The sequence below is a fragment of the Zonotrichia leucophrys genome, chromosome 3 (genome assembly GCF_028769735.1).
Source record: "Zonotrichia leucophrys gambelii isolate GWCS_2022_RI chromosome 3, RI_Zleu_2.0, whole genome shotgun sequence".
In the NCBI taxonomy this organism is placed as follows: domain Eukaryota; kingdom Metazoa; phylum Chordata; class Aves; order Passeriformes; family Passerellidae; genus Zonotrichia; species Zonotrichia leucophrys.
Window position 1 is genome coordinate 27,350,580 of NC_088172.1, and position 23,096 is coordinate 27,373,675.

Sequence of the window (23,096 nt, forward strand, 5' to 3'; positions counted from 1 at the left end):
CATATCAGCAACTGTGCTACAAATATTCTCTCAAACTGAAAACAGCAACAGGTCACTTGGACACTGAAAAAGAACATTCGCTTATACGCCCATTCACATAAAAATAGGAATAAAATGTCATCACACAATAATATAACATAAGGGAACAAATGCTTTATCTTTATAGACCAAAAAAAGAGAAAGCTATAGTTTGATATATCTATGTAGACAAAAATTCAAGTCCCCTCAGCGCATATTAAGCAGAAGAGACTTCACTGAACAGATGCAATAGCTATTTAAAAACTCCTATTACCATAGGTATTCAGGAAAACTTGATTTGCAAAACTGACTTTATTCAAGTACCAGCAGATAAACCACCTCTCCACCTCTCCTCCTAAAGTGTTCCTGCTTTTGATCATTTCAGAAAGAAAAAAACCTATTCTGATGCTTAAAAGATTGGTATTTATTAAACTAATCTCCCCCACCCAGTATCACACACTGTCACTGAGCCATATTAAAAAGTTCTGTTCTTTAAACAACTCTCTACCATACTTTATGATTAAAATAAAGTGTTAAAGCAGTTACAAATGCCCGGATTCATTCACAGCTTTGCAGTGCTATTTGAATTACAAAAGGCAAAAGAATTTTAAAAAAGGTGGGCATCAACCACCTACTACTCAACTGGTACACTGCCTTTTAACACTGAGACCACACTATTAGCACAGTAAGAAACATAATAACTTCATGTGCCCTGCATTTTAAGTACAAGGCAATAAAAGGAGACAGAAAAACAAAAAGCAGGTTAAACATTTTAGAAGTAATGCCTCACTGTGAGGTCTACAATACTAAATTGTCTACTTAAAGGAAGTGATTTATTTAAACCTGGTCTGGGCAAAGATGATTGCAGAGAACATTATCATCAGAGTGATGAATGTGGCACCTTCCACAGCGTTTTTCATTTTTAATTTCTATAATCACTAAATAGCTACACTTCTTAAATTAATACATCAATAGGCATTAAGCAACTCACAAATCCCTCAGAAGTTCATTTCACCCTTTTTCTTAAAAGGTATTTAAACAGTGTCAAAACTGGAATTAACATAATAACCTTCCAGAAAAGTTACATTTCAATGATCTTGCTCAATTTAAACATTTAAAATTTCTACAGAATTGCTGAAAGCATGTAACATACTTTCTTAAAAGAATAATTCAATAGATATTTGTCTAAAGTACTGTAATGAAAAAGTAAACAGATAATGCTTATCTTCCATTTTTATTTTACTTCTTTTCTTCTTACTTATGTATATTAACAAAAAAACCTCAAATGATTTAAACAAAAGCTTTTAGCTCAACACATAATTGCAACAAAATTACAATAATTGTACCAATTAAAATAATCCTGAATGAACAGTTTGTCATCTTAATGTTCCAATGGTTTATAGAAGGATCTACTTAATTAGCTGAAATTGCTTTCCAATGTTAGTATCAAATGTCATTTGTTAAAAGTTGAACGATTTTGAAAATAATTTAACAAAGCAATTTTACAAAACACCAAGAACCAACATTTTCTTTTCAGCTGAATAAAGCAAGCAGATGTGTCATCAAATTGCTATAAAAATAAATGAGCCTTTATATGGAGAAAAATAAATTTTACTACTAGTGCTACAGAATACTATTTTTGTATGAAATCAAATTCTTTAATAAAATAATTTCATATCATTTATATCTTGGTGATATTTTTAGTATGCTATAAATATACTTTCTTAAATTGAAGTAGTAAACAATCAAGGAGAAACATTCCACCGTACATGAAACAGAAAAATGTTTTAACTTGACTAAGTGATTTCTTAATTTGATTACCATGGGTGTATTACACAAGAGATCTGAATCTATCAGGAAAACATGGCATCACTGAAACTATGTTATAGAACTCCAAATCTATAGTAATGAACTGCAGCGTCACTTATAAATCAATTTGTTTCTTAAACCAGTGTAATTTCAAGAAAAAAAGGAAGAAAATAAAAGAAAAACCGTTCAGTGGTTGATTTCAAGAAGGGATGACTTCACTAAAGACTGGAAAAAAACCCAAGGAAAATCATATACCAGTGCTGAAACTGGACTGGAACTGAAAAAATTAAGAAACAACAATTCCTTCTATTATTGCTAAATTAGACAAAGCATATATTCCATAATCCCTCCCTTGGAATGCTGTAAGAGTTGCAAAAGCATTAAAATGAAATTAATGCATGAGCTATGGCTTGCTTAGATCCTTTCGTTTCCTTCATGCCTGCAACCCCCTCCCTCCTTTCCCAAAAAAAGAAAAAGAAAAAGATGCTGAATTAAAGAAAGCAGTTATGCTATTCTTCTAAATCTGGTGTGTTCTGCCTCGGCACATCGTATTGCCATCCATCATAGGTAGGCATGCACACATATGTGCACAAAGACTATCACAGAGGTTAAATTAAGCCCAAGTGATGGATGAATTACACGTTGCTAAGTTTTAAATAATGGTTACCTACAACTCTGAAAAAAGTATAACCATTTTCTTGTCCTGAGAAATCTCTTTTTTCAAAATCAAAGAGTTCTTGATTTCCATAGTTTCCCTCAGCTTCCCAAAAAGCATATTTTCTAGGAGATTAAGGAAGGGTGGAGATCGTAATCTGAACAGATGGCTCATGAGTTTCTTCTATCCTGAGCCAAGCTCTTCTGTTCTAATATTTTTAATAAATATATAAAAATAGTCACAGAAATTTAGGGACCATCAGCTATTTGCAAATATCTTCATAAAAAATCAGAAAGTTCTGTCTTAATATTCTGGTCTGCTCAAAGCCTCTGTCTTAAACCCCCAGAGTTTGGTCAAAATTCAGGCAAAGAATGACAGGTAGGACTGTCCCTTGTGACATCAAGCCCAAAAAGCAGGTTAACATCAAAAGCAGCCAGTAGGAAGCACCTGAATAGAAGGTTGTGTAAATACCTGAATTCTGTAGCATTAAATAAATTGCATATTCAGTCATGGGGGACAATGCATGACTCCCCAGCATCTTTAAGCACTGATCTCATGGTCCCTCTTAGGATTATCTCCTCAGATACACCAGCCTCACACTTCTCACAGTTTCAGCAGGTAACAGCTAGAATTATATTCAGAAAGATACAGAACCTAGATCCTTATCCCATAAGAGAGAGGACAATATTTACCACACATCTACCTGGGTGAATGTCTGGAATCTGAGCACGACCATGAGGAAATTCTCAGAGATTGTCACCAACTTCATACTGACCTTTTTCTTTCCAAAGGGCCCTCTGTAACAGGTAGATCATTAAATTGCTCTGGCAGCCTGCAGTGCACTCTGCCATTTTCTTTCCAAAGGCCAACTGGAACATTTCTACAGTGGCCTTCCTTGCCTGCTGGACAACACATCTTGCTCACCAGCACTGGAAGGTTCCTGCAACCTGTCACACATCCTGTCCCAGCACTTGGTACAACTAATTTAGACACATTTATCTTAGAATTAAAGTAGCCTTTACTGCTGTACTTTGTGCTGAATCTCATTTTATCCTCCTGCTTCAAACATGCTCAAACCATATGTTTTTTGTCTTTTACTTGGCTTTTTAAGGGCTTCAGTTACTGACTGAACAGGTTCTGGGTGCAAGGTAGGTCTTGCTTTAGCAATTCTGTGCATTGACAACAGAATTGTTTCACAGCAGAACCACTGATTGCACAGGACCTTCAGGGGTAAAAAATCATAGTCCATAGTTTTTCAAGTGTCTGGAAATTTACAATAATTTTCTGAAATGCCATACAAGACATTCTTGAACTCAGGAGGCATATGCATGCCTGAAGTTTCACTTTCAATTGTATAAATCTTACAGTCCAGCTACTAACAGCTCCAAGAAGTGGCAGTCTGGTAAATTTGCCACATCTAGTAGAGAACAGGTTCACTCATAGATACAGAAACTCTCCCTAATACCACTGTCAGAGGGACAGGCAAGAGAGTAATGGAATTACTTCACTTATTTCTAGGAACATTTTCCAATTGACTAAGTACTGCAGACTTTGATTTCTGCCATGATAAGAAGGATACAAAGAGATAAAATGTGTTCCACAGATTATCTTATTTAGTGAGGCAAACTGATGAGGAAAGGGACTGGGAAGACATTTCTTATCGTATAATCAGCTTTAATAGCCTGATTTTTGATCAACATGGTGGTGATATCAATCCCTGACAGCTTTAGTCTTAAGAAGTAGAAAATATCAAGAAACAAAGACAACCAAGACTAAGAGTCTCAAACTGATATGAAAAAATTAGGACTTTTGGGGAAAAGAAAGAAATGAATCAAATGCCTTAAGAATAAGGGACGCTGGAAAAGAAAGGAGAAAGCCAGGCAAAACTGGGGATGGTCACTGCTTGATGTGAGACTACAGCTTTCCTCAGCCTCTTAAATATATCTATTTTGGTACAACTATTTTGAAATGTGATTATTAGAAAATCAGTCTTTAGAACTTAGAAAAATCACAGATTTGTATAATATAATACATTCTGCCCTTCCATTGATTTGTTGGGAACTCCTAAAGACACTGTTTGATTTTCTGACTGAAGTGGGGCAAAAAACATTGTTCAGAGAAATCAGCAACAATTGATAAATTCCTTTCCTTACTGCAGTTTTACTGCCCACTACTGTGTTAGCAGGATTACAGATGAGATTATTTTCCCCAGCAGGGTATGATATCTATATCCACAATGACTTTGACCTGCAACTTACTCACAGCTACTTCCAACCCTCTGTGAAACTGTTATGCTGGTTATATGCCCACATGGCATCACCTGCCTCTGTCAGACCATTCACTGGTATGTCAAAGAGCACAAAAATTATCTTTGGAAACCTCACCTGCAAGTTTCTCGTGACACACATGCTAATATCATTTGCTTCCTTTTTTTGTTTTCCTGGGGCAATCATGCCTGTTATTATCCTAGATTTTAATATGTTTAGATGTTCTAGATTAAGATCTTGCTTAAAATGTCTTAAATTTCAAAATACTACCTTGTCTTCTTCCTACGTTCATTGACTCTGTGGAGAATTCAGTTTCGTGAAATCTATCTTTTTTCTACAAAAGCCACAGTGACTTTTCCCAAGATATCATTTATTTAGATCTGACACTGTCATTTATTGTGGTGTCATGGATGCTTTACTTGCCTTCACAAGAGAGCACATTCCCATAGCTGGCTAATTTACAAGTCTGAGAAGTCTCAGTTCCAAACATTCAACAGAAACTTGCTTTAATCTGACAACTTAATTCTCTTAGAAATTTATTTGCAGAAAGCCCACATATTTTATTTCACTTCAGAGCTTTAAAAATTTGCCTTTTGCAATTTGTGCAAACCACTTTGGTATTACACAAAATTGACTATTCACAGTAACATAGAAGAGAATGCAGCACAACATAAATGTAGAGAAATATTAACTCTATGTATAGCTATAAATAAAATGGAAAGATAATTAAATTAGACCAGGATGGAGATATGGGTCATGACAACAGTGAGCTTGACCATCGAAGAACCTAAACACAAAAGGGGAAGGAGCAACAAAATCAGAATTAAGAGCTTAACGTGGTAAGGAGAGAGACTACATGAAAATCCTGAAGATGAGAAAAGGCAACATATTACCTGAAGGAATAAATACTACTACTAATAAATATACCAGGTGGAAAGCAAGACCAACCACACAAGTAGATAGAGAGAGGCTGAAATGAGAGGATGGAAGTGAGATGATACAGCAGGTCAGTTTAAGGAAGTAAAAAGAGTAAAGACATTTTTCTTGAGCATATAAACTGAAAGCCAACAAAGCAGATTGAGCATTTTCTTTTCAAAATTTGCCACAGTGACACAGCATGGGCTTGTTCCCCTCTAAAAAAGATTGAGAGCATAGAGTCTCTACCTGTTACCATAAGAGATGTTATGTGACACCAGCTCATAAAGGTTCTTCACAGAAGTGTGCCTGTGTCACAAACTGAACCCCAATTTTCTTTAGAGGGGTGGGGGGGGAAGGTAGGTTCTGTTTTGGTTTGGGTTTTTTTGTGATTTTCTAATTGGTTGCGTGGTTTGGTTTTTTGGTTGGTTTGTTGTTGTTGCCATTGTTGTTGTTTTTGGTTGTTGTTTTGCGGGGGAGTCTGTGTTCTTTTGGTTTTGGTGGGGTTTTTTGTGAGGGTGGTTTTTCTGTTTCTTTGTTGGGTTTTTTGTTATAGACCTTGGAAGAAAGTTCCCAATATGATATTCAGTAGATTTTTCATATCTGCATAGTATGAAACAGGAACTATACACTTCTCCTGACAAACCTGGTTTCATACTCATCAATTTAGTCTTTGATATTCTTCACAGTATCTATATTAAAAGACAAGTTTACTTTCCCCAACAAGCCTTCATAATAAGAATATATTAGCTAGCTTTATTTTTAATGACAAATTGAAGCACAGAGATAACAAGTATATTTATTTAGTTACCAAATTGAGGTATCCATTTTTTTGCAGAATACTCCACCAATTGAAAGCAGAGCTCCCAGCAGCTCCAGATATATCTGAGTATTTAGAATTATCAGCCTGCAGAACCATAAGCTGTACACCACCTCCCTCCCCACAGAGGCACGAATACTCTCCAAGTGAAAGGTACTACAGCGGTGACTAGTCCAGCATCACACAAACTCTCACTAATAGTCGTGGAACAGTGTTTCATGGTCTTACTTTAGTTATTGCATTCAACTCCAAAAGATAAGCACTGCAATGTAACAGAAAATGGCCTTCTCTTTTACTACAGTTTGCAAAATTAAATCCTGGACATTACAAGATGGGAATCTCACAGAGGCAAAATAGCATATAATCATGGAAATCATACATCATTGTGCCTGCAAAGAGGAGAATTAACTAAAGACTATATTTATTCTTTTGCTTCTTAGTGCTTGACTACCCGATTCTTTCCGTTTCCCCGTATTTTTTGTATGTTATGAAGGTATCGCTTTCTCCTGCAAACAGCGAGCCAAGGCTCTGGCGCCAGCGCTCTCCGCGGCTGTGCCGAGCCGGGAGCGCCACCTGCCGGCATCGCGCCGCGCTGCACAATCCCTGCGGCACAGCGCTGCCGGGGGCACCGGGGGATAACCCGCCTCGGGGCACAGCTGGGGACAGCCTCCCTCAGGGACACAGGCGGGGACATCCCACCTCGGGGACAGCCCGCCTCGGGGACACATCTGCAGGGCAATACCGGGTTAACTGCCCAATCCCCACCGCTGCACCGCCACCGCACACAGCGACCAAGCACAGTAACTCCTCTGCTGAAGGGAGCTGTCACTGGTCAGTCCAGCGTGGTCAACCCCTGCTCCGTCTGCAGCAGAGGGGAAGGCAATGGAGAGTTCTCACTGCAAGGGAATCCTTGTGATTCAAAAGCTTTTTAACACTTGATCTTTTAAAATTTGAAAAAGCAGCTGTAGTATTAAAGGATTCTCTTACACAGAGAACGTGATCAAGTGTGAAAGTCTCACATTTAACACAGAACCTACAAGATTCCTTTCAGCGATGAGAGATGTCCAAGCAGCAACTCTAAAGCTGCAGTGTTACAATAAAAAGTAGTTTGACAAAAACTATTCAATACTAGGAAAACTATATTCTTGACTCTGATCTAAAATATCAAGATATTAAAAAAGCCTGAAGAATAAAAAGCAGAGAACAACAAACTCAGTACAGGAACAAGCTATATAATTATCAAGATCTGGTATCTATTTATGAGACTCCAAATGGGAAAGCTGCTCTATAAACTAATAAAACTTAGAAAAGTGAAACTGAGGTTTTAGAAGAGGAATTAACTTTGAAATTATAGTGAAACAGTTATTTGAGTCAAGTTACTTTAAACAGTTGCAGATAAAAAGAATAGCAATGACACTGAAAGGATTACTTTGGATAAAACAGAATTTTTAGAGCTCTATATAATCCCAGAGAAGAGTTCACAGACCTTTTCACATTCAGCATATGGTAAAGATGATCACCCAAATCACCAGACAGATGAGACCTCAACTTTGTCAATAGTTCAGGAGAGTTACATATTTAGTTCCTTACACAGGTTCAACAGAAGGGGCTAAGAGACATCAGTTCTCTTTCTGAGCATGCAGCAACATTATTGCTAGAAAACTTTTTTCTTTAATTGTTAAGAAGCTAAAGAAACTGAGTCTTTTAGCTTTATCATTTTTGTACCAAATAACCCTGTTGGTAATTTTTTTTTTTTTGCTAAAGAGAAAACCCTGAATACTGTTCTTGCTTTCCTTTTCCTCATTTTTCTGGTATTGCAGGTAAAATACAAACATCTTTCCTTAAAAGAGGATGATCACCTTCCCTTTTCCAATACATTGTACAGAGTTCTTCATTGTTTCTTCCCATTATGTACTCTGGTTTATTTAAACACTAAAAAATTACCTATACACTTGTAATTGTCAGTTATGAACTAGCAGTCTACACAAGTGGCTGTATCACTTCCAAACAACTTCCAAACCTGCACAGCAAGAGGTACAACACAGCAACAGCCATGAATCTCCTCCACACCTTAACTAATACACCATGACACGCTCCAGCTGGCACTAAGCATCAACAACTCAAGTGTTTGTGCTAACAACAAACAATCCAGAACCCAAGTTATTCACATTCACTTGTGAATGTCCTTTTCTTTTATTTATGTTGGTTTACTACAATTTAACATCCATGAATACTGGAATTACTAGCACTCATTTATGAAAATAAATCAGGTCTCTAATATCTCCCCTGGTTTATCAGAGGACATTGTTATGTCTTGAAGATATCTTTGGACTTCAGTCATCCCAAAGTGATTTATTACTCTGGGTGCCAACAAACAGAAAACTGTAATGAGTTTGTTGGGTAAATACTGAAAATATAAAATTGTGAAACACGCTATACAGAAATCTGAACAAAGAGAAGTTTGAATAAAAAGCATGACAGGAAAGGGAATTCCTGATGATTCTGAATTACTTTACTTAGCTGATCACGTAAACATTTGCGACACTGTTGTGTGAACATACAGTGGAAAGATGGGTTCCCTGTGCTTTACCTTTGATTTTACAGGTACATTATACTCACAGAGGAAATGCAAAACTCAAAAACTTTGTCCATATTCTAGAGGAGAGTGTTTTCTAAATATGCACCCAATTTACCTGTGAAGTCTGGTATTTCTAAAGCTATCTTCCAGCTTAAAGCCAATCAACTACTTCAGTCTACTACTTGCCCTCTTCATTTGTCTTCAACCTCAGCCTCATCATGCCCAATCTACTCCTATCCATCTACCTTCTGAGATTTCTGTGGTCAGATCCTAACTGCACTTCAACTTTTCTAAAACAACTCATTTAATCTTTCTCAAACAATCCTAATTCCATTCCCAACATTTCAACCATTCTCAGCCCACCCCAGACTCTCACACAGTTCATCTCCTACTCCTTGACTTTCACTGCAGAGCACACTTCCAGTATTTTCTCTCCAAGTTCATTGCCCTGGACGCTGCAAAATCTCTAGATTTTCTGGTAACTTGTTCAGTCAGTCACAATCTTCTCTCTTTACCTGAGCTGTTCTTTTCATCTGATCTCCATTATATTTTATTCAAGTCAAACCTTTCCCTCTTCCCCCTGACTCTGATTCTCAGATTCTGCTTTTCTTCTATAGGCCCCACTCTCAGTCACATCTCTCTCTCCCATTCCTCTCACTGTCATCAGGTCACAACCCACAAATCCTTCCTTACAAGCAGAGGGATCTGGAGAGAGATGTTCACTGGCAACACTAGGCAATTTGTCCTCAGTAGTAATAACTAGACAGCTCTGTTGGAAAGCAGCTAGTAGCAGAAATGGAGAAAATCATGCCTCTTTTTCACATCTCTAACTGCAGCACATGGCATTGCCATAACACACCTGCTAAGCACAAAACCTTCAGAGATTTTTATCAGTAAGGCCAGTTTCTGCTGAGCTTACTTCAGATTAACAAAGAAGTGGAAAAAATACCCAACTTGTAGCTTGGCCAAGGTAAAGATGAAAAGGATATCAAGAGACAAAAGTACAGTTAGCTGCCTGTGAAAGAATACCTGTACAGTTCTCTTTGGTTTAAATACAAAGCACTCATTCATACATAGTGCATCAAATAGCAATGAAATTCACTTAGAAGTTTTCAAAAGTCAGCAAAAGAGGGTGAGATTGTGGGAATTTTAGATTACAACCTGATAAACATTTGAAAGCCATGTTATTCTAGTGATCATTAATAACGATCACTATTTTAATCACTGAAATTGCACACCATTACCAGAATAATAACTACCTCTCATAGATGGTTTTTAAAGTCAGGTGATCTGGAACACCTTCAGTCTCCTCAAGATGCAGGATGAGCCATGATGTTCTGTATGGCCACTGCTCTGTGAGATTGATCCAACTTGCCAGTCTGTCCCAATTGAATGTGATTTGATTGGCTCTCAATAAACGACCTAAAAGAACAAGAAAGAATAAAAGAAAACATAGAGGACTTTTTCTCCCTTTTGAAAGATATCTTTTTTCCCCTCAAAGTAACAGCTATGTTACTATGTCATTAGCTGATGTGTGAACTTCCTGTTATTATATTTTTAGCTCAGTAAATTCAAAATCATTGCAAGATGCATCCAAAAATATAACTTTACAGTCTAATAAAAATCCTTGCAAATACTGGTCAAAATATGAGACTCTCCAAAACTGTCAATTTCAGCCTCAGTTTAAACACTAATTACTATCATCCTGCTACTGGTGAATCTTAACTTACTTCAACCAAATTCAATAAAGAATTACACACAGCATTAATTTCTCCATCTAAACACAGAATTTTATGCTAATAATTTGACAGATTTTCTATGCACTGGCATATGAAATGTGGTCAAAACAAGTTAAGCATACAACTGCCAACTTCAATAGCTATGAAAAAAAACTGTTTAGGTTAGTAAGGTAAGGTATAAATTACAAATCAGGTTATTTTAAATACCAGAAAAAGTCAATGCTACAATTTAGGCACTTGAAGTTTCAGCAAATTTTCTGTAAGTCCTTTATTAGTATCTGTAATTACATGTAACCTACAGCCTGAAGGCTCTGTTCATAAAGGTGTTTATGAAATCACCATGTCTAACCACAGACTGCACTACACTAAAAGTGTTTTTGTAAGGTCTATTTTTTTAAGTTTAATTTTACAACTAACATTTTGTGATTTTGTTATACTTTCATAACTGCACTGTAATTTGCCAAAACAAGACAGGTTACATGCTACAAATTGCAGTAACAAGCTAAGAGAGAGAACACTTATTTAAAACGTTAGTCCAGAATTTGACATCTGTTGCAGATTTATTCTCGTAACTATACAGTGTAAAAAGTAACTCACTTTCTTTGCTCTGGGTTGCTGTAGGGCTACCCAGTGCCTTCTAGTGTCTGTAATAGAAAAGACACTAAATAATCACTCCCCATTCACTTACTACACGAAACATGTTTTTATTAAACTTCTGTAAGCCCTTTCCCAGTTATTTCCAGTTTTTAAAGTTCAGAGATACCAATGTCTTGACTGTGTTTTATTGAAGAAAAACAGGTGACAAAATGCTTTCATCAGCCTCACACAATCATTTAGGGAAAAATGCAAATACTCATAGCAAAAATAAACAGGATATATACTTGGTTTTCCACTCACAGCTTACGTTTTCACATGTCATCACTACAATCTTTGCTCACACCACAGTATTATGAAATTGAAAAATGTAATTTTCTTATACCATTTCAAAATAAAAAAATGTAAAATTTCCTAAAAATGCAGACTAGAATCATTTGTCTCCCAACTGAAGTCAATGAAACAACAAATATTATGTATCTTTCAAATTCCATGTAGAATGGTCAATAATGTTTTCTTACATTCTGGAAGAGTTTGCTTCAGAAGGACTTTCAAAAGCAACTCATGGACTGACTTGTTCAATTTAGTTTACATACTTAAAAGTCTGAGTGTAACTAGAAGCAGCCAAAACACAATCCTGTTTACTGCACACCAGCATGTCACACCTACCAGTCACTGAAACAATATTTAGCAACCTCCTCATGGTCTGAGGGCTGATATCACTGAACCAATCCTCTGTAACCAACAGCTTGGTCAAATCAAATGACATTTGGCGGGTAATGGTCCTCTGCATCTGGCGCCTTCGGTAAGTATCCTGATAATGAAACAAAAACCCAAGGAATACTGATTAGTGTCAAAAGCTTTTATGTATTTCAAATACTTCAGTTTGACTTGATAATCAAGATAGAGCCTTTGTGACTAAGTCTGTGAGGCTGACAGGTAATATCAGGCATACAAGAATTTAATTCTGATTTACCTATATAAAAGCTGAACATTCTTTCCATAGAAGCCAAGAAGTGGTAAGAGTTACACATTTTACTTCTACATCAATTCTGAGAGGGCAAAATAGAGTGGCATAGCACAATATTTTCTAGAAAGATTACTACTTTCAGCATTTCCATCATCACTTCTGACTGTCTTTCTAGTGAATCAATATGACCCATTTACTAACTACAAGTAAAAATTCAAGTGACCATCAGGTTCCTCCACTACAAAACTCCCAAAGTCTCTACCAACAGCAGCTCCAAAACTGCAGTAGCCTCAGAGGCTGTGTTGCTTTTCACAACTTTCTACATACCTTTTTTTCAACCAGTTTGTGATTTTATGTAAACTTGAAAGAACAGAAAGCAGGAAAAGAATATGGTAGACATTGCAGCACAAGTCTCGTACTTAATATTGCTTTGATTAACTCAGTTACTGTCTCTTGTTGCAACAACTGATGTCAGGCTTACACAAAAAAAAATCCAAAATACACACATAGACCATAGCTCCTACCAGATCTGCTGTATCACCTCAGCATTCACAAAGAGCTGTATTTATTTTTTGTGGAAAGGAATACTTTGGTGAGCAACCAAACTTTTTCCTCTTTGACAGAGCATCAGTCTACTCATGTAAGAATGGAGTTTTCTTATATGGATCATTTATAAAAATTTAATAAGAATGGTTTGATAAGTCTTCCAAGTTGATATTATTGAAATGTCAAAGAAAAAAAAAAAAAACCAAAAACAAAAAGAAAAGAAAAAAAGGTTCTACCAGTATCTATTTACACTAAAAATCCTTCTCACCCGCCTGTTGAGAGCAGTTTTGCTACCAAGCTTGGCCATGTCTCCAAGACTGTTCTGAGAAACTCTCCTGTCAACCTCTTCATGCAATCCTATGGAAAGGAAAACAAAGGTAGGCATCTTCTCCAGTCATATACATTCAACTGACCTATAAAAATAACACTAATGATCTGTCAACTATTTAAACAATTTCTTCCAAACCACAGATTTTGGGTCATTGGTTTTGTAATGCTCGTATCACCATCCTGCAGAACCTTACCTACATTATCTGCATAAGGAATGTCCCCATTGGTTGTTGAAGCTACCATCAGTTTCTTTGCATTACTAAGCCCTCTGCTGTTCAGAAAAACGGGCAAATGGACAATATTTCGCATGTAGTCATGGCCATTGATGTTTGAGTCCCTTAGAACACTGTTGAGATTCTGGTTAATTGCCTTTATAATAATGTGTGGGTCACTTGCAAAAATCGCAATGAACGGGCCTTTCGAAAACAAGACTCGCACCTGGAAAAAAGCAGACAGTAAACCTTGTTAGCAACAACTAACTGTAGTTGCAGATCACTTGAACATTTGGTTCAACACTTTATATTCATTCTGTTCAAGGAATGAATATAAAGAGAGGCCAAGAGATGAATGGACATGTCAGCTTCCTCTATATGAGATATCTAACATTAGGAATTTACCCACAGCTAGAAATAAGCACACTCAACAATTTAACAGCAGAATTTACAGTGGAAGTCATCACCAAGGATGTATCATGCAGTAATGTTCCAGTTCCCACAAATATTTAGCATTTAAGTATTTTTAATCTAAAGTACTTCAATGGTAAAAATACAAAAAACTCTCCAAACATTTTAAGCTTGTTTCAACAAAATAATTATATTCCATAGTTTATATTTGATTGTTTCAAACCTTTTCAAAAGTACTAACACACAATTTAATTTCCAACTTTTAAAGCCCATCACTTTTGGCATTATAGTTATGCCAATGTACACAAATATTAATTACCACAACATAGCTTTCTTTCTACAGAAAACACACAATAACTGTATTTATCTGGGCTCATTTGTGGAAGAGATCATGCATATAATCCAGAGGTTATCTTTATAGAATGATCCAACTTACAGTATCAAGCATCTGTAAAACTTTGTCCTGCTCACAAGCATCCAGTCCATCAATAATTACAACAAGCCTTGTCTGATTCTGAGTGAAGCTGTCAATGGTTTTTGCCATTTTGGCCATCAGTTCCACTTCACATTTCAAAACCTATAAAAATGAAAAAAAAAAAAAAAAGGAAAAGACATGTCTATAATACTTAAAACTGATAAAAATACATATATTTCCTTTTCCAGATTGCTATTTGTCCCGAAAATACTTCAGTAAGATTACAAGAATAAATTTACAAATACTCAAAGTGAAAAGTCCTAAAATGTCACTTCCAACATATTAATTTCCTACTTGAACAAAAATGTACAGCAGAAACATATATTCCGCTTTGACATAACAAACTATCCTTATTTAAAAGCCATTACAAGGGTATTTAAGAAAATAATATTTATGCACAGTAAAACAGAAGTAAATAAAAGAGCATTTGTGGCTTCAGCTAGTCCTCAAACATTGCTCTGCATAAAATGTACACCAAAGTTTTCTATCTGCCTTCCAGCCATGCACATTATGCTCTTACTCTAATACTCAGTCACTGCTCTTCAAGATACGCAGTTTGAAGATTTGTTAGGCTTTTCAATATTGTTACACATGTAATAACCAACCATAACATAGAAACAAAGGTGGAATTTGCCTTTCCTAACTCCAGCAGCTAACAGGTAGACATTAAAATCTGATCTCTTAACCAGTAGATTCATTAGAATGTGCACAATAAGATGACATAAAACATGAGATTGGTAACTCTCCTGAAATAACTACTTCTCTCCTTTGATGGCAAAGGGTGAACCTAACTCCTAAAGGCTGAAGTTATGTCAGATAAATACCACTCAACAAACAACTGTCAAGAAACACAGTACCAAGACACAATCAAGTTTTCTGTGCTGTAAAAGCATGGCACTAGGCATGCTGGCATCAGATGGGATTCACCTCTCTCAAAGGGCAAAGAGAGCCTTTGACCAGGAGCCAGCAGGGTTAACTGACACAGCTTTAAACAAGAGGGAGCAGGATAAATCAGGCTTGCCCACCACAAACTGTGGTATGACACACTAAGGTTACAGGGATGCAGGGCTAGTGAGGGCCCTCATCTGAGATGTGCTGGCCACACTGGAGCATACTTAGAAGTCTTATGGAGATGAGGCAGAACTCCTGAGGTTACAGAAGCCAACAGGGAAACACCACTAAAATACTTCAAAGGAGTTCAAGGGTGCTCCTCTAAGAAGGTGACACAGCTCACAGCCCAGCTGAGGTGCCTCTGCCTCAGTGCACACAGACTGGGTAACTAACAGGAGGAGCTGGAAGCCACCATGCTGCTAGAAAACTGTGACCTAGCTGCCATTCCAGAAACTTGGTGGATGAATCCCATGACTGGAGTGCACCTATTGATGGCTTCAAATGGGACAGGAGAGGAAGGAGGAGAGGTTGCCTTCTACATCAAGAGATGGAGAGATTACAAAAAGATGCCTCTGAGAAGCAGCCACAAACTTTGTGAGGACCAGACCAAGAAATGACACCTTGGGGTTTGTGTCTGTAACAGGCCTGATCAAGGGGGGCCTATTGATGAAGTCTTCATGTCCCAGCTACAGGAGGCATCATGCTTGTAGACTTGCATCCTCCTGGGGAACGTAGATGACCCCAACATCCGGAATGTTGTCATGAGCTGTCAGCATTCCAGGAAATTGCTGGAATTCAGCTAGGTAATAGACAAGCCCTACCAGAAGGGGAGCAGCACTGGACCTGATGGCCACTAATGTAAGTGAGCTAACTGGGGATGGCAAGCTTGGAGCTGCATCCTGGGCTGCAGTGATCACACACTGCTGGAGTTTGCAGTCCTGAGGGATATGGGTCAGGTACAGAATAAAGTCAGCACACTGCATTTCAGGAAAACAAACTTTTAGCTCTTCAAGGAGATAGTCAACAGACCCCCTGGAAAACTGACTACAGGGACAACACAGTTGGCAGATGTTTTAAGGATGCTTTCTATGGAACACAAAAGTCTGTAATCCCTAGAAGAGGAAAATCGGCAAGGAAGAATAAAAGCTGGTTGCACTGAGTAGAGGCCTGCTGGTGAAACCAACGACCAAGACGTAAATGCACAGGCAGTGGAAGCAAGCACAGGTATGCTAGGAAGAGTGTAGGGACACGGTCTGGTTGTGAGTGGATGTGGTGAGGAAGGCCAAGGCACAGCTGGAGCTGAACTTGTCATGAGATGCAAAAAATAACAAAGGGTCAATGGCTCAGTGTCCCAATGCACATCAGTGGCAAGTGCTGTCCCTCAGAGATCCATACTGGGATCAGTGTTATTTAATACCTGCATTAATGACATGAATGAAGGGATTAAGTGCATGCCCAGCAAGTTTGCAGATGACACCAAGCTAAGTGGCGCAGTTGACACACCTGAGGGACAGGATGACATCCAGAGGGACCTAGACAAGCTCAGGAAGGGGGTTCATGAGGTTCAACAAGGCCAAGAGCAAGGCCCTGCACCTGTGTACTGAATCCTTCCAGTCTGGGGGATAAACAGATGTAGAGGAGCCCTGCCAAGAAGGACTTGGGGGATGCTGGGGTGAGAGGCTGGACATGGCCCAGCCATGTGCCCTTGCAGCCCAGAAAGCCAAAATGTGTCCTGGGATGCATCCAAAGCAGTGTGGGCAGCAGGTGTGGGAGGGATTTTGTCCCTCTGCTCCACCCTACCTGCAGACCTGCATCCAGCTCTGCACTCCTCAATACAGCAATGACACCAATGTATTGGAGCAAGTCCAGAGGCGGCCACAAAGACGATTAGAGGGATGGAGAACTTCTGCTGTGATGGAAGACTGAGAGAATCAGGATTATTCAGCCTGAAGAAGATAACATTCTGGGGAGATGTTTATTGTGGCTTTCCAGTACCTAAAGAGGCCTGTAGGTAATATGAGGACAAACTTTTTGGCAGGGCCTTTTGCAAGAGGACAAGGGGGATTGGTTTTTAAAACTGAAGGACAGTCAATTTAGGTTAGATATAAGGAAGAAGTTTGTTTAAAATGAGGTGGTAAAACACTGGTACAGATTGATGCCCAGACAAGTTGTGGATGCTCATCCTTGAAAATATTCAAGGTCAGGTTGCACTGATTGACCTTCAGAAGGTCCCTTTCAACTCAAACTATTCTATGACTGTATGAAAAATATTTATACAACAGATTTTTATACATTGGCTGTAATCTACAAAGTTAAAAATCACGATGCTACATTTTACTTTCAAAGAGGAGCATATAGCATATCTGATGACCGCCTGAGTATATTTATCAGTTTATAGATACAAGACAGCAAAACAATAGTATTTTCTATCATTTTTCATTAAATACCATTTTCCATTAAATGGAGTGCTTTTTAATGTTCTTTCAGTGCTACAATTCCTTTCTTAGCAAAGAGGTCTTGCAGACAGACAAAGTTAGGCTTGTTTTTACACCTTTAGAAGATTCTCAAAGCTATTCTTTCTCATCTTATGATCTAAAGTAAGCTTTTACAAAATAATGGAAATTGAGAATTTTTTCCCAAGTATTTTCTTCCCAGCAAAAATAAAATCAGAAAACTGAAACCCCAAATTTAACATTCATGATTAAGCAGATAGATCCTATACACTAAGCACAATTACCACTGGCACAGAAGTGTTCCATTCAGTAAAAACTCACCAAGTCTCGTTCTCCTGTTGTGAGACTTAGCCTGATTAAATTAATGGTGCCCCAATTTAAAAATGCTCCATGTCTGGGGGCTTGTTTCATTCCTTTTAAGGGCCAATTCATACAAACACTCACCTTCATGAAGCCCTCGCTCTTCAGCTTGTGAAGCTTGGAGGCAGCACTGTGCAGACGTTTTCTCTGAGAATTCAAAACCGAGTCCATCACCTGCCACCATGTGCGGCAATTCAAGAAAAAGGCCAAGCCAACAATACAGGTCACTGTTATGAGAATAACGTTCACTGTCATGTTGGCTGACTCCACATTAAAAATCGCCAACAGGGCGATCGCAGAAACAACGCAAGACAAGATGAACAGGAAAATCACAAAGGATGGCAGGCAGCAAGTTTTCTTCCATTTCTTTTTACCTAGGAAACAATTATTGCTGTTAGAATTAATGTACAATGATAGATGAGTGAAAAATCTATTAACTTGCACACTTCTCATAAAACACTAACTGGCACAAAAGCTTATTGCAGTGCTACCACCTAGTCACAAACCAGTGGAGAAAAAAATCTATAATTTGTCAAAATTCTTGGAAATTATAAAGCAGAGATATTCCTTTAATCTTTAGTTTATTTCCATCATTTCAAGAAATCCATACTGGATAGAAATGACAATTTTGTATCAGGGCTATCACCCTTTTTGTGGCATCTCTTTGTAAAGTGTATTTATGTAAATGAATTGTAGAACAACAGTAGAGGAACTATTTGGTTTTAAACTGGAACCTGGTACTTACATAATTTATTAGTAATGGTACCATGGAAGAATTATACCAAAATTGCAAGCTGCAGCCTGAGGCAATCCTTTCTTGCATGCTAAAACACACACAAACTGCAGAACTGCAGCAAATATGCTTTGGACAACTCACAAGGGCCCCAGAGGAGAGTACAGAGCTTCTGACTTCAACTGGACTGATAAGAAAGAAGCAAATACTGCAGCTGGAGCTTAGCACAGCTAAATCTGTGACCAAAGAAACAGCATTTTCCAAAGCAGCAGTCTCTGCCTTTAGGACCTGTACACATCCAGTGGTACACCTAGAAGATTGCTATCTTCTGGACACATTTGTTGATAACAAAGAACAGAATAGCAAAGATCTAAAACACAATTATGAGAGCTAAACATCAGTATTTGAACTACAGGGGGAAAATCAAAGTAGAAAGAATACTCAAGGTTTATATGTGGCCCATATTATTTTCTATACCAAGGCATGAGCTGCAAAGGTTTTTCACATTGCTGACATAAATGACTTACAGGATTCTGCTGCAGGACAAAGCAATAGAAATGCATAATGACAGAAGTGAGAGGCAAGAAACAAAGGGGAACAGCTCAGATATAATTAGATTCAGTTCTAGGCTTAAGTAGAAATGCAAGCATCCTCTTACTAGAAAGAGACAGAACTGGATTAGAGAAACACTTGAATATCATGAACAATGTCATGACAATTGAAAGAGGTGTGTCTGCAAGTTTATGGACATAGCAAAAATTAAGACACAGAAGGCTAAAAATTAAACCTCTATGGAATTTCTGTGAACATCTAGAGGTAATAAACCTATGACCCTGGACCTGTAAACAACTCAAGAAAAGGACAGAATGTGTAAAATCATCAAATAGATAAAATAAATTCATCAATTAGATATTTAGACAGAGCACAGGAAGGCAACAGAGCAAAGAATACAAATGAATGTAAGATTAGAAATGAAAGGGAAAAGATGATTACTGCAAATAATCACAAGAAGCCAGCACTACACTGCCATTCCCAAGACATCTTCAGGAGAAATTACAGCATCATGAAAGCTGTTTCACTGAGATTAAGGAGAGAAAATGCAGAACCTAATATGGAAAAAAAGGGTGAAATAATCCACACATCTCCTTCATAAAGAACACTTAGTGAATTTGAAAAAAAGCAATGAGGAGTAAGTTGTGTTCAGCATACAGCTGAACACAGCAAACATAGTGTGTTTTTTCCAGCCTCTGCAGGACAGAAGAGTCTAAACATTTCACTTTGAGACAGGTGACAGACTCCTCAATTTGCAGACAAAAAGAAATGAGAAGTAACTGACATACACTAAACTTTAAGTACAAACAAATCCTCAATTAATTACAAGTTAAACCCTAGTACTCCTTCTTCACAATATCATACTCTACTCTGTGAATTTCTTTTTCTAGAAACCTACAGATGAAACAGAATGAAAAAGCTTGTAGGATCAAGTAGGTACACTTCATCCCCCCTTACTTGTACTAATCATAGCAATTTATAGGATTGGACCAACATGTTAAACACACTTATTATTTCCAAGAATAAGCAGTGGTCACTCATAAAAGCTCTAAATTAAAATCTAATAAACTAAACAAACCTCTCTTAGCAATACACAAAACATACATTTCCCTTTATCTGACTCAGACACATTGACCTAATTTCTATGGAAATATGCTGCATCTATAAGGATGTAATATAAATATCTACTTCCACTGCCATTTCTGAAAACTATACTTCACAGGAGATATTCCTTTATTATATTAATAAAATCAAGATTAGTAAATAAAATGGGGCATTTTTTCTCTTCCAAACAAAGAGTTTCCCCTTCTCTATGAATTTCTGCTTGGCTACAACAATTTCTAAAAAGAGCTTATAATGCAAAAAACAGAAGCCCTGGTAACAGTGCACTGAAATGGAATAATTGGAAATGTCATTTAGGTAAAAAAAAAAAAAAAAAAAAACCAACCACCTTGTGTATCTTCTGTCTTGAAAACTCGAAATAGCCTTGTTGCTAGGAAACCAAATTCCCTTTCACATGCATCAGAGAGGGTAGCAATCATCTCAGCCAGTGAAGTCTCTCCACCTACACTGGACAGTCTATTGTAGTCTGTAAACAAAAATCTGAAAGAGAAAAAGCATGTATTTTGTATACTTCAGAAAACTTTAAATATTTTCTAGCAACTAAAACAAAAGTCTTGCTGCATCTCTGTACTTAAAAGTTTTTTTAAGTGGTACAAAATGTAAAACACTTAAATTTTTTTTAAATCTACACAGAATTTAACTATTTTCGTATTTATCAACCTCTTCTTTGCCCCACTTCCTATTCTAAAACTTGATTTCTTTTAAAGATAAAAACTGTCACATCATAAATAGTACCTCAGATGACAGTAAAAACATAAAAATATCTTTATGATGCCAAACCATGTTATTGACAAATATTTTCAAAACTGCATTCTGATCTATTTTCAAATATTTATAGAGGACTAGAAAAATACAGAAACACAAGATGACATAAAAGTACCATGAGGCTAAAATAGAAGTCTTTAAGCAATAGATGTAAATTAAATTTTTAAACACACAGCATAAATCTTGTTTTCAGGTAAACTAGAAGCTTTGAACAGTCTGATGCTCTACTTACAGGGAGGAAAAAAACCACAAACCTTAACAGAAGTAATCAGTGGAACAAGCAATGAGCATAGATAATACACAACATACATAAATTCTTATTTTATCTGGTATGAATTTTCATTAGTACAATAGCCAAAACCCCTAATTCTAAAAAGCACTTCCATCAACTTTGGTGGATAGCTTTTCCTGAGAGCACTACTATCTTCTTCACACTGAAGAGTTTATGATCTTCTAGAGCTACTGTTTTTCTAACAGGAATCTCAATAATTTTCCTATTAAAATAAATGTGCACATTAAACACACAGTTTGAGAAGGATCAGAGTGAGCCTGACTGATCTATTCAAGAGTAAATAAATGAAATAACTAACCTGACAGGTAAAGCTTTAGTGGTTTGCTCTGGTAGTTCTGGTGGGTTCACAAACATGAGTTTGAGAAGCAACTCTAAATATCCAACATGTCTTGCCAACCTTGTACTTAACACCCAGGCCCAGTTCCATCTCTCCCCTTCTCTCCGGCCACCAAAGTAAATGACAGCTAAAATATGAAAAAGATGTTATGGTTTTAATTTAGTCAATATTGACAGCTGAAAGAATCAGGAAGTTTGAACAGATGAAGTATGAAGTTCTGTAAAGGAAGTTATGAACTTTTAGTAGTTAGGCTAAAAATGAGAATGGTGAGAATGGTAAGAGTAACACAATGAAATTGTAAGAGTAACACAATGAAATTAATAAACAAAATCCTTCTTTGTTCTCAAGAATGCCCTCTCCCAAATACCAACAAAACAAAAGGTCCAAAGGGGTCTTATTGTCTACAAAACCATTTAGTATTTTTTCTGAATGGCAAAGCATATCTACAAAGCAATATTTAATCCCAAAAATAGATAAAAACCTTAATGAATTCCATACAAGACTTACTAAAGAAAATGTAGAGAACAGCTAATAAGCTGAGTGACACTGCTATTCCAAGCTTTGCATCCACAGTGAAGGCAAGCAATAAACCCAAACCTCCACACAGCATGAGTGTGAGGAATACAACCAGCCAAGAGAACTGAAACAAAGGTTCAATCTGCTGTCCTGCAAAAGTCTTCATTTCATCTAAAACAAAAACACAAAGACCAGTCAACATAGGAAGTCACTAAAGAACAGATCATTTTTGAAAAGAACTTTTCCAGTAGACTGGATAACTTATCTCGATTATTGATCCAAAAAAAGACAATGATGCTTGAATTCTTCTTCAAACATCAATACAAAACCTTAAGTTTTCATCTATGCAATGAATGAAAATATTTAAATACACAATACTCAGATTCCTTGCTGCCGATTTGCTACTTCTGAAAGCACATTAAAAGTCATGCAATCCTCCTGCAAAAGTGTAAAACATATTTTATGACTCTGAGAAAAATAAATCCACCACATCTGCCAAAAAACCCCATCCAACCCCCAAAATCTCAATCACTGAAACATGGACTGTGTTCCTCACGCAGTCAGATATAAGAGTACAATGTGAAGACTGTGGCATTATTTCTGTTTGTGGATTCTTATTTACTAAAACAGGAATTCCTGAAGGAACTTATTTCAGTTCTATGGAGTAAGAAATAATAGATACACAATTCAGAACAAAAACAGGAATGAGGAACAGGAAGCAAACACTGAGCGAGTG

General features: G+C 37.1%; 1 protein-coding gene across 3 annotated transcripts in view; it reads right to left on the minus strand.

The window, feature by feature from the left end:
• KIDINS220 (kinase D interacting substrate 220) overlaps positions 1-23,096 on the minus strand; it is a 75,143-nt gene that overhangs the window by 26,795 nt on the left and 25,252 nt on the right. For all 3 annotated transcript variants that reach the window (XM_064707685.1, XM_064707684.1, XM_064707683.1), the window contains exons 14-22: positions 22,352-22,531; positions 21,806-21,971; positions 20,779-20,930; positions 18,128-18,417; positions 14,301-14,441; positions 13,436-13,679; positions 13,180-13,268; positions 12,065-12,209; positions 10,322-10,484 (exon numbers count right to left, since the gene is read on the minus strand). In XM_064707685.1, the coding sequence (XP_064563755.1) occupies positions 10,322-10,484; positions 12,065-12,209; positions 13,180-13,268; positions 13,436-13,679; positions 14,301-14,441; positions 18,128-18,417; positions 20,779-20,930; positions 21,806-21,971; positions 22,352-22,531 (1,570 nt within the window). The remainder of the gene's footprint in view (positions 1-10,321; positions 10,485-12,064; positions 12,210-13,179; positions 13,269-13,435; positions 13,680-14,300; positions 14,442-18,127; positions 18,418-20,778; positions 20,931-21,805; positions 21,972-22,351; positions 22,532-23,096) is intronic.